General features: G+C 42.2%; 1 protein-coding gene across 1 annotated transcript in view; it reads right to left on the reverse strand.

Annotated features, from left to right (window-relative positions):
- The window catches only part of LOC140065935 (uncharacterized), a 122,308-nt gene that overhangs the window by 72,309 nt on the left and 37,677 nt on the right, over positions 1-12,322 (reverse strand). The window contains exons 18-32 of the mRNA XM_072113495.1: positions 12,065-12,231; positions 9,748-9,981; positions 9,567-9,664; positions 9,311-9,488; positions 8,956-9,183; positions 8,670-8,768; positions 8,355-8,528; positions 5,595-5,750; positions 5,204-5,324; positions 4,422-4,639; positions 2,945-3,196; positions 2,730-2,864; positions 2,446-2,646; positions 2,188-2,367; positions 1,774-1,965 (exon numbers count right to left, since the gene is read on the reverse strand). Coding sequence (XP_071969596.1) covers positions 1,774-1,965; positions 2,188-2,367; positions 2,446-2,646; positions 2,730-2,864; positions 2,945-3,196; positions 4,422-4,639; positions 5,204-5,324; positions 5,595-5,750; positions 8,355-8,528; positions 8,670-8,768; positions 8,956-9,183; positions 9,311-9,488; positions 9,567-9,664; positions 9,748-9,981; positions 12,065-12,231 — 2,633 coding nt within the window. The remainder of the gene's footprint in view (positions 1-1,773; positions 1,966-2,187; positions 2,368-2,445; positions 2,647-2,729; positions 2,865-2,944; positions 3,197-4,421; positions 4,640-5,203; positions 5,325-5,594; positions 5,751-8,354; positions 8,529-8,669; positions 8,769-8,955; positions 9,184-9,310; positions 9,489-9,566; positions 9,665-9,747; positions 9,982-12,064; positions 12,232-12,322) is intronic.

Raw genomic sequence — 12,322 nt, forward strand, 5'->3', positions numbered from 1 at the left:
TATCTCAACATACCCAAAGAACTGCTGATAAGTCAAAAAGCGGTGAAGTACTTATCATGGGGACTTTAACAACCCTGATATAGGCTGAGGGGTAGAAACCTGCAGGGCCTACAAAAGCAGAAGGTTTTTGCCATTAGCAAATGACAATTACCTGTCACAATTGGTACAATATGTTCAAAAGGGGACTGGATGCCTTTCTGGAGAGCAATAATATCATATCGTATAAGAATAGATAAATTACAGAATAAATTTCTGTAAGTAGTGTCTGTTGATCCAGGAAATTATTCTGGCTGCCATATTAGGGACCTGGAAGGAATTTTCTCAGCTGTGAGAAAATTGGTATCAGCCTTGCAAAGGTTTTTTTTGCCTTCCTCTGGATCAACACAGTATAATAATAATAAAAAAAATAGTTTGGACTTGATGGACTGATGTCTGTTTCTAATCTTATTTATTCTGATTCTTGAATTTATAGATCAAAACCCTGTGGCTTCACTACATAAAAATATGTTGGTCTTGCCTTTGCAACCTACCACCAGTTTAATCTAATATTTCTACAACACCCCTGTCAATGCAAGTGTTAACTCAGGTGTGGAACTAAATCCCTCTCCATGCCATAGAGTTTCTCAGTGAGCCTGATCAACTCACTGGGGGTCTCAAGTGCTGGATAATGATAATGCAGTGGATAATCCTCTGCCTGTGAAGGAATACTAATATTGTTGACCAGTGAGCTGTGCTATAACAGTTGAAATGCCAGGGGAAAGCTAGTTGGATAATGAGCTTCTCACCTCAAAAGTTTATAAAACCCCAGGTTGGTGTAAAGTTCGGGAAGTCTTTGGTACTTTTTGCTACAGAGGTCAGTCCTGGAGAATTCCCTGACGAAAGCAGGTGGTATGCTGCCCTCACACGGCCTGAAAGAACTCTAAGTCCCAAGCAGACCTCCACCCTTACGGGTCTGCCCTACCTTGCTGCTGAAGCAGCCGATTATCTATCAACAGCCTGAAGCCACCTTGCTAGGCTGTGAGAATCTTCCTGAGGAACCAGATCCAACCATCTGTACCCAGTTGCTGAAGTTGTGGCCATTTCCGGTTCCCAAATAAAGAACTGTAACTTATATGCTTTGCCAACTGTTAGTGATCCCTCTGCCAGGTTGTCTACATCAAGGGCGCCCCCCTCACCAACACCAGGGATCCCTATCTACACATCGGGGCTGCCCCAGGGAAAAACCTACACCTTCAGCTTCTCTCTCCATTTTCTTGTACCATCCAAGTACTCGAGACCTGCGAGGTTGTGGACGAGGCCTCTGTTGCCTGATACCGGGCACTGTGACCACCGATGAGCGCTAGGCCGTGCTAGCCAGCCACTCAGGAATTCAGGGCCCGGCTTCCTCCTGCCACGAAAAGGGCTAGGCCCGGTGGGGGATGTTGCATCTCGTTCATGTCAGATGAATTAGAATAATTTACGCTCACATAATAAGCAATTTCTCTGCTAACACTACTAAAGGCTGGTTTCTGACCCTACATTCTTAAACCATTGCCCTTACAAAAGACTCAAATGATGGCTACATCTAATAGCGACCAGTCTCCCCACACTCTAGAACACAAAACTACTACTGTAAGGCATTGGCATTTTATGATAACTTATTATCACTGAGAAAATGTTAATAGAAGAATGTAAAATAGTTTCCATCAGATGATGGTGTAGTGCTTTTCAATTATTTATGTTACATTCAGTTGACAATGTTCATATTTTATACTGTTTATTTCAGAAACTTGCCATTGCAGAAGTGTCCAGAAGGACATGGCCGGCAGTCACCAGGAGCCTTGTTGCCAAGGAATGGAGCATAGGTCCCACTGTCACATGGAATAGGAGATTGGGTACCTTCTGGGCAGTAGTATCCGGGAGGACATATAGTCTGGTCAGAACGGGTGGACTGAACATCACAGATGAATCCAGCATCACAATCACCTGTAAACGGAAGCAGGGACAGGTGAAAACAACTATATTCAAAAGCCTCAATCACAAGGATCCATTTTTTTCAGTTTTGCCAATATGACAATTGCAGAAATACAAAACAAGAACATGTAATTGCAACTAATGTATCACAGAACTCCAACAGGTTCTAACACTGTATACAACTAAGATGTTTTACAATTTAATTTAAAAGTTAGAAGATATACACAGATATACCTGATATATCTCCATTGTGGCAGAACTTTCCTGCTGGACATACAGTGCCCGTCACACCATCTGTTGGGTTTGAAGTTTCTGCCCTCCCAATGCACCAGTAACCAGGCAGACAACGGCCAGAGGGTTCTGTAAGACCCTCATCTGCACAGTAATAACCTGATGGACAAGACCTGCACTCTCCTGTAGATTAAAAAAGACAATTTATTGTGCAAGTTATATATTTTTCAGTACATATCTATATACAATAATAGTAAAAACCTTCAACTGCTAGTTGTCTGCTTGAACCGTAGGTGCCACGTGGGCATCTCTGTTCTGCTCCGGACCGACTCCCTCTTGGGCAGATGTAGCCAGCAGGACATGGCTGGGGAATGAAAACTCCACCAATGTCTGATGCATTGCAATAAAATCCTGAAGGGCAGATTTTGCAGCTGGATTGTCTCTCCAGGTCTTGATAAAATCCTTTATACATAAAAAGACAAATGATCGCTATATATTAGAATTAAATTACTATATATATTATTCACAATTTATTAGAGACGCACCATCCATGCAGGGTAAAGGACTTGATACTCCAGGAGGACAGGAGAAACCTTTGGTGCAGTAAGATCCTGTGATACCATCGTCAGGCGCTTCATTGGTAGCTCCGAGCATACAGTAATATCCAGCAGAACAATTACCTAATAAGTAAAGGAATCAATTTATTGCACCTTCGTCCCAAACACTGTTACGATTTAATAGGTTCACAAAACGCACCAACCTGAAAAATTTGATAAAGCTTCTCCTCTGCAGAACTTTCCAGCAGGACAAGGCAAACAAGAGTCAAGCGAATACATCCCTAAGGATGGTTGAAAGGTGCCGGAAGGACAAGGCAGAGGACTTCTACTCCCAAGAGGACAGTAGTGACCTGCAGGACACAGGTCCCCAGTGACACCATCCACAGGATTTGGTAGATAAGCATTCATTGTGCAGTAATATCCGGGTAAGCACTTTTCTGAAGGGGATGACAGACCTTTAAAAACAAACCACTGTAAGATACTTTCCCATATCCAGGCCATGTGGAGAATCCTTCTAATCTAGTACATGACTAGTCTTAATGCTGGAATAACATGGTCTCTGCAGTTTTCTTTTATTATCTTTTAATATGTATATGCTGTCCATTAAAATTAGATCTTGTATCTTTCTCTCCTGAACCCCCTATATGGCAATATATGTGAACATGTGCAACATCCCCCAACAGGGCCTAGCCTTTTCTTGGGGCATGGGGGCAGCCGGGGGCCCAGAATACCAAAGTGGCTGGCTGATGCGGGCTTGGGCACGATGTTGTCACGGTGCTTGGTATGGGGACCAGAGTGCAGTCCTATAGCCTGGCAGGTCTTCAGTAGGTGGTGAGTGCAAAAAAAAAGGAGGCTGAAGTGGTTGTTTCTCCCTGGGGCAACCCCTAAGTGTCTATAAGATAGGTCCCTGGGTAATGGATGGGGAGCCCGTGGTGGTAGAGAGCCGTATTCAGGGATCAGATGGAGGCAATGTTGTGCAAATCAACTCACGGTTCTTTATTAAAAAACAGGTAGCAGGCAACGGGCCATAACGGTCAAACAGCAGATTTGGATTCTGGTACTGTAGGGGTCGTGGAGAGTGGTCCACAGGAATGGTGCACCAGCCTGGTAGTAGATGTAGGCTGGGAGAATTTAGATGGAGTTGTGCCCAAACTGTAAAATCTGCAGCTCTGGGTTAGAGTCTCCGGATTCAGTTCCAGGGATTGGTCTCTTTGGCATCACTGAAGGTATGCTGCATACAATCTCTCTCTCCTTAGGATAAGACAGACTATGAAGGATCATGAGGTCAGACTGCTGACAGACAGCTAAGACCATGTGCTCCCCCTGCACAGGGGTTTTATACTCCCCCTGGTAGCACCTCTCCAATCACACTCCAGTTTACAATACAGCCAACTAACTGCATAACAACTTACACCCATTTAACTATTGCCTTTCCAGGCAGAGGCTACAGCTGTAAGCTCTCCCTGCATTATCCTCTGGGTGAGTTGTGCAGGCTCACCTGATGGTTCCTGACAGGGAAAACCCCCTATTCACAACTACCCCCTTGCCTATACATTGTCAGGGGTGTTGCACATACATGTGTTCTTAATATGAAAAGTGGAGGATGTTGATGCTATAAATATCTGGTGGTGGATTATCTCTCCTAGATATTGGCTTCTAACACATTTACAGTCACAATACCTGGTCGTGCACAGAACCAGCCTCCAGAGCAAGGGGAACATTCCTCCATGGACATTAGCCCTGTTTGATTGCTGAATGTTCCAGTAGGACAAGGGTGCTGTCGACCATATTTGGTTCCTTCAACACAAAAATAACCCACTGGACATTCTTTGGGTATATAATAGATTCCTGAAATGTTCTCCTGGGTTATTTCTGCTGGTGTTAAGGGGCCACAAAACCTGTGAACAGGGTCAAATTCACCTATTAGTGCTTTAGCAAGCAGAAGTCTTAGGTCAATTGCTTATGAGCAAGTTCAGAGAAAAGAAACACTCTGTATTACTGGAATGAAATGACATGCTTTGTTCAGTACAGTGATACAAGGTTCAGTCTGGGAAATCCCTCCAGCGCACATGCACCTTTGTTTTTGCTATTAATTTTTTGTGTTGTGTGTGCACTTTTGTGATTCTTTTTGTGCCTAAATCATCCTCCCTCCAAAGTTTGCCACTGTCTGCTTTTATGCAGTGTTCTCTGAGCTATCACCTGATTCAAAATGCTAGTTCAAAGTTGCTACTTTTTGTAAAAAACTTGCAAATAAGTTGCAAATCCATACTTGCTGTTGGAGGAAAGTTTTTATTTTTTTTTGCGACTTTTCAAAAAGTCCCGAAATCACTAAAGACTTCAGATGTATAAAAATGGCAAATCTCTCAAGGCACATCTGAACAGTTTAAAGGCGGAAAAAGAAAGAAGGCCAGGAGCATAAGGCCATTGCGTCTCACATTCAAGAAGATACTAAAAGTGCTTACTTTCCTGCATGGCAGACCTCACAATTACTCTGACCTGTCTTATCCATAAATTGGCCTTTGGGACAAGGCTGGGGCTCAGAGCTTTTAGGAGGACAGTAATGACCAATAGGACAAATATTTTCTGTAAGGCAAATGACATGGTTATGTTCTATTCATCATCATAACAATCTTGTATTTGAAGCATAGTTTTAAAAACTAGTATCAACTAAATGGAAATTATAAAGTGTCTACATATCTTTTTATTAATATGTAAATTAATGATCCAAGGAAGATTTGAGCTGCCTACAGACAGTCATGATGCAGGCAGAGTTACAGAACAAGAAAAAAATGGGACAAACTTTTTTTTTCAGAAAACATTACATTATCCCTTAGCAGATGATATTATTGTTACCTGAATTATGAGGATGAATTGTACCTTGGGGACAGTACCAACCAGCAATGCATTCAGCATCAGGCACTACTCCGCCCCAGTGAGAGCAGAAATATCCAGCTGTGCACAGCAAGCAGTCATCAGGAGATCGAGCACCAGGAACAGGCAAAAAGGTACCTGTGTGTATAGGCCATTAGAGATGGGATACAATGAAGGCTATGATTGTTAAAGGAGATCACAAAGAAGACACTGGTAAAACATAAACAAAAAATAAACAAGACATAAAAATGTCTAAACCTAGAAAATAAAGAAATTAAACCAAATAAAGAAAAAGAGAAGAAAAAAAAGTTGCGTCCCCAGGGTACAATAAATTAATTTCTAGGTCTTTTCCAGACTCCTTATATTATATGATGGTACAAGAAGGTCCTGTAAAAATATAAGTTTTTATATGATAATATACACTCACCGGCCACTTTATTAGGTACACCTGTCCAACTGCTCGTTAACACTTAATTTCAAATTAGCCAATCACATGGCGGCAACTCAGTGCATTTAGGCATGTAGACATGGTCAAGACAATCTCCTGCAGTTCAAACCGAGCATCAGTATGGGGAAGAAAGGTGATTTGAGTGCATTTGAACGTGGCATGGTGTTGGTTTAGAATGGTCCGAAAAAGAAAAAACATCCAGTGAGCGGCAGTTCTGTGGGCGGAAATGCCTTGTTGATGCCAGAGGTCAGAGGAGAATGGGCAGACTGGTTCGAGCTGATAGAAAGGCAACCGTGACTCAAATCGCCACCCGTTACAACCAAGGTAGGCAGAAGAGTATCTCTGAACGCACAGTACGTCGAACTTTGAGGCAGATGGGCTACAGCAGCAGAAGACCACACCGGGTGCCACTCCTTTCAGCTAAGAACAGGAAACTGAGGCTACAATTTGCACAAGCTCATCCAAATTGGACAGTAGAAGATTGGAAAAACATTGGCTGGTCTGATGAGTTTCGATTTCTGCTGCGACATTTGGATGGTAGGGTCAGAATTTGGTGTCAACAACATGAAAGCATGGATCCATCCTGCCTTGTATCAACGCTTCAGGCTGGTGGTGGTGGTGTCATGGTGTGGGGAATATTTTCTTGGCACTCTTTGGGCCCCTTGGTACCAATTGAACATCGTTGCAACGCCACAGCTTACCTGAGTATTGTTGCTGACCATGTCCATCCCTTTATGACCACAATGTACCCAACATCTGATGGCTACTTTCACCAGGATAATGCGCCATGTCATAAAGCTGGAATCATCTCAGACTGGTTTCTTGAACATGAAAATGAGGTCACTGTACTCAAATGGCCTCCACAGTCACCAGATCTCAATCCAATAGAGCATCTTTGGGATGTGGTGGAACGGGAGATTCGCATCATGGATGTTCAGCCGACAAATCTGCGGCAACTGTGTGATGCCATCATGTCAATATGGACCAAAATCTCTGAGGAATGCTTCCATCACCTTGTTGAATCTATGCCACGAAGAATTGAGGCAGTTCTGAAGGCAAAAGGGGGTCCAACCCGTTACTAGCATGGTGTACCTAATAAAGTGGCCGGTGAGTGTATGTACACAGTAACTCAATTACCGTATATACTTGAGTATAAGCTGACCCGATTATAAGCCGAGACCCCTAATTTTACATGTAGTATACAGCCAGCCAGCCCCATGTAGTATACAGCCAGCCAGCCCCCAGTAGTATACAGCCAGCCCAGCCTGCCTCCTGTAGTATACAACCAGCAAGCCCCCATGTAGTATACAGCCAGCCTGCCCCCAGTAGTATATAGCCAGCCAGCCCCATGTAGTATACAGATAGCGTGCCCCCATGTAGTATACAGCCTGCCAGCCCCCAGTAGTATACAGCCAGCCACCTAGTATTATCCTGCCCCCCCCAGCGCTTAAAAAAAAAACAAACTTATATACACACCCACCAATGTCGGCGCAGCTCCCCGATGTCCCCGATGACGGCGCATACCATCTTCTTTCTTCCCCGCGGCTCCTCTTCTTTCTTCTGTCTTCTTTCTTCTGACACGGCCATGTTTTCTTCCAGCAGGCGCATACTATGATGCGGCTGCTGCTGACGTCATAGTATGCACCGCCGGCCAGGAAGATAACATCGCCGCGTCCATGACAGAAGACAGAAGACAGAAGAAAGAAGAGGAGCTGCGGGGAAGAAAGAAGACGACCCGCGCCGGCATCAGGAACATCGGGGAGCCGCGTGGAGCATTGGGTGAGCATACAAGTTTATTTTTTTTAATAGACTCGTGTATAATCCAGGGGGATGTTTTTCAGCACATTTTTTGCGCTGAAAAACTCGGCTTATACACGAGTATATACGGTACTAGAATAATGAATATAGCGCTGGAATATAATATGGGTTGGCATGTCACTACGGATCAGTACTGGATTATGTCATCTTAATATATGTACAGATTGACTCCAAAAGCAATATAGTTAAGAGTGTAATAACATAAAAAATACAGGATTTAAATCATGTCAAGGATAAGTAATGCATGGTGGTAATAGGTAAAAACCAGTGGCGTATCCCAGAATCAAACTAGTTTGGTGACACCTGGTTTTACACCCACTGAACGCTACAGCAGGTAGTTAGGTAGTTATTTCATAAACTGTCTGAAATTATATATGAACAAAATTGTGATATATTTTAGAAACTTCATGCTTTTTATTTGCTTTAATAGTGGTGACTGCAAAAGTTTTCCTTGTTATGCAGTATTTATCTCTTACCTGGTGGGCACGGGGATGGTGAGGGACTTCCTTTAACACAGAAATGTCCAGGGGGGCAGATGTCACCCATTTCCTCACCTCTGGGATTCGGAAGAGAGGAACCCCCTGAACAATAAAATCCAGGATCACAGGAACCAGACTCGCAATCCAGCTCTGGAGATGCACAGTATTTACCTGGAATGTTATTCAAGAGTATAATCATGTTTAATATGTGATATGACTATTTTGAATACGAAAGAAGAAAGCATCACAACATAAAACAAGGTAAGGTAACAATAGAAGTGACAGCATCAGGACAGAGATAGACAGTAATACCTGGAGTACAAGGAATTGGATAAGATGAACCTTGGGGACAAAATGTTCCTGGTGGGCACATCCGACTGTAACTAGAAAGATTAGATGATACCGTGGTTCCTATTAGAGATAGATAAAAGAAAAGTCTTTTACATACCTTACTTTTTCACCAGTTTACTGCCTTAAAATGAAAGGGTTAAAATAACTCCAAGCAAATAATCTAATGTTATGCAAATGAACCTGAAATTAATGTCTGTCCTTTATAATTTTATAGGGATATTTTGCATACCTAAAAGTAGACCTTTACCTTCAATCTCTATGGAGTAGACAGGTTTATCTGAGGTTGAACCTGCTGGGCAAAACCAGCCAGGTGCACAGAATCCCTCTGGTCTTCTCAATCCAAGTCTTGAACAGAACATCCCTGGTGGACAGGGCAAACATGTGCCAATGTCAGTGGCTCCTAGATTTTCACTGAATGTCCCAGGTGGGCAGGGGTGCTGCTCTGCAAATTCTGTTCTCCTTGGGCAGTAATATCCTAGGTCATATCAAAGTGGCAATGTCACAAAGAGCAATTACTTAGGGATGTACAACTGAAGGTGTAGAAAATCAGAGCAACTACATTTCATGGGTAAATAAATTGAGAGGAAAACTAATTTACCTACCTTCAGGGCAAATGGTTGTGTTAGTAGACTGTACAGGGCAATAGAAACCTTCTGGACACTCCGAGCAGTTGGCTTGTCCCACATATTGTGAGAAGGTCCCTGCAGGACAAGCTTGAGGTATATTGCTTCCCCGTGGGCAGAAGTGACCGGCAGGACATGGGCCACCACTGCTGCTCACCTACAACAAAAATGTATATTACATGAGTCTTCTACAGTGTTACATCTACATATGACATTTCTAGTTTCTGCCTTTTACCTCAGATGGATGAGAAGACAGAGATGCTCTGGTACAGTAGAAGCCTTCATCACAGGGACCACTAGGCATTGCGAGTCCAGGCCTACCACAGAAGTACCCTGAAATCACATGAATATGATGACACTGCTTGAACATTTTAAGAGTTATACTGGTCTGGAAAACAATACTAGTGTGAGGTTACCTGGCTTACAGAGCAAACAAGCTTCAGGTCCAATGTTTGCCGAGCCATTACTATATGAACCAGCAGGGCAAGGATGAGGATGGATGGATCCAATGGGACAATAATAACCTGAAGGACACACATCTCCCAGAAGTCCCTGGTTTGGCTTTGGTGTTTTCATAGAATGTGTACAGAAATATCCTTCAGAGCAAAGCCCAGACACGTGCGCTTTTCCAGGTGTGTCACAGTAATGCCCTGTAAAAAAAATGACACATTTTATTATAAAATATAGAGATTATATACCATATTATTATGAGATTTTAAATTATATAAAATAACCACTGTATTTCACATTATTTTCTGTACTAGAGTTGAATTAATATAAAAAAGTACAATTGTTCCAAAACTATGATTGGTAATATCTATATATAGTATCTCTGGAACCATAAAAGAAGAAAGGGTAAATTCATTAGCTGCATTCTAGTGTATGGTTGGATTCTTTTTACTATAAACAGGCAATATGGACTATATAGAAACATATCAGGGGTTATTTATCAGGGCTTGTACAACAGTTTTCTACCAAACAAGCCCTGAAATATTCACAATTTCTAGAGTTGAGCCCTTTCCCCCCTTCATACCACCTCCTTCCCAAGGTTGCATGGAGGGGTTTGAAGGAGATGCAGGTGGCAGGGGAATGTGCTGGCATGGGGCTTGAAGGCCTGTGCACTTGCTGTATCCTGCACCTGTCTACAAGTCTGAATCGTGGACGGATAAGGCAAAACTCTATGCCAGGCAGTGCCTGAAGTAGAATTGCCTGACATAGGAGGCTGGAGCCTCCTGTTATGTCTGGAAACCCAAATGGCCGGGGATTACATAAAACGCTAACGTACCTAGCGCCACCATAAGATAAATAATTCTGTGGCTCTTTATGTTTTTAGTTATACCATATACTTCCAATTACTGTTTAGAATAATAACCCTCATCCACAAACTCTGCACATTGCTGCACCTCCCTATCTTTCTTCTCTCATCTCAGTCTATCACCCTATCCGAACCTCTCATTCACGTCTCCAGGACTTCTTCCAAACTGTACCAACTCTCTGAAATGCCCTTCCAGACTAATACCCAACCTCCAAAGTTTTGAACATGCTCTTAAAACCCATCTAATTTTGGACTTCATATATAAGATGGCAGCTGATTAAGGCTAGTTCAAGCAGCAGAATTTTTATTTATTAAATTATTTTATTCCGTTCTGTTATAAAGAATGGCTGGACCATTATACTTGTACCTCTTGTGTCCCCCCTCATCCTCATAGACTGTAAGCTCTTGCTAGCAGGGCCCTCACTCCTATTGTTCCATATGAATGTTTGTACTCTGTGATGTATTATTTTGTTTGTATATGTCCCCTATGATTTGTAAAGTACTACGGAATAAGATAGTGCTATATAACTAAAGATTATTTTTATTAAGAATATTATGTATGGGATTTTAATGTTCTTAATTCTTTTCCTAATAATATTTTTTATGATTTATTTTGCCGCTGATTGAACTCTTTGATTACTTTTTTTTTCTTTTGAATGACTTAATATTTCTATTGGGACTTAATGGCCCACATTTATCAAAAGTAGTGCAAACTGCATGATGTTCAGTTTGCCTGAGGAGTGTGCAGAGTGCGCCAGATTCATCGAAAATGGCACACGGTGTTCCTTAACATGGTGTTGGGAAAGTGTGCACATACTTTTTTTTGGTGCACCTTTAACAATTCTGTTGAGTCCCAGTAATAGATGTGGTGCATGGTCCGGCACCGAGACGCCCCTTTATATGCAGAATTTTGTGGTGTGGTGGACATAGTGTAGCCGTGACCCAATACTGGCGCAGACACTTTATAAATACATGTAAATACAGAAAACTGGCGCAAATGATTTAATAAATACGGGCCACTGTTTCTATTGGGCCCATTTTGGGATGCATATTACTTTTAAAAAACTTGTTATGACACTTTTTAGGAGGTGGACGGCCAAACATTTTTTCATTGCCTTCTTTACTTTTTAATTGTATGACTGTTTCATGGGGAGCGAGGATTTAAGTCGGGTTACAGCTTGTTCATCCACCACTGTGTACATTTACTTGGTAATCCAGGAGAAAAGTGGATAACCTGCTGTACATAAAGGGGTTAATAGAATTTAATAGTCCTTACAAATTCATTCATAATACTTTCTTTTGAAATACATTGCAATTTAATAGTACAATGTTTTACTTTTTCTCTGTTTGTGTATCCTTGAATATTCTTTGCTGTGTGCAAGGCAGGTTCTCTTGTATAGTTTTATATAGCATGTCACCTGGGTCACAAGGCAAGCAGTCCTCTAAGCCATGACTTCCTCTCTGCGGATTGTATGTGCCTCTGGGACATGGGTATTGCTCAGGAGCGAATGTCCCTTCAGGACAGTAGAACCCAGGTGGACACTCGTTTCCTTCCAGAGTTGTAGTTTTATTGCGACAAAAGAACCTGCCATCCAAAAGCAGAACATATAGATAGTCTATCGGTTATGCAGATATCTCCAGTAATCCTGTACACATCCAAATGTAAAAAGACCCAT

This window comes from Engystomops pustulosus, chromosome 6, assembly GCF_040894005.1.
Source record: "Engystomops pustulosus chromosome 6, aEngPut4.maternal, whole genome shotgun sequence".
NCBI classification, from domain to species: domain Eukaryota; kingdom Metazoa; phylum Chordata; class Amphibia; order Anura; family Leptodactylidae; genus Engystomops; species Engystomops pustulosus.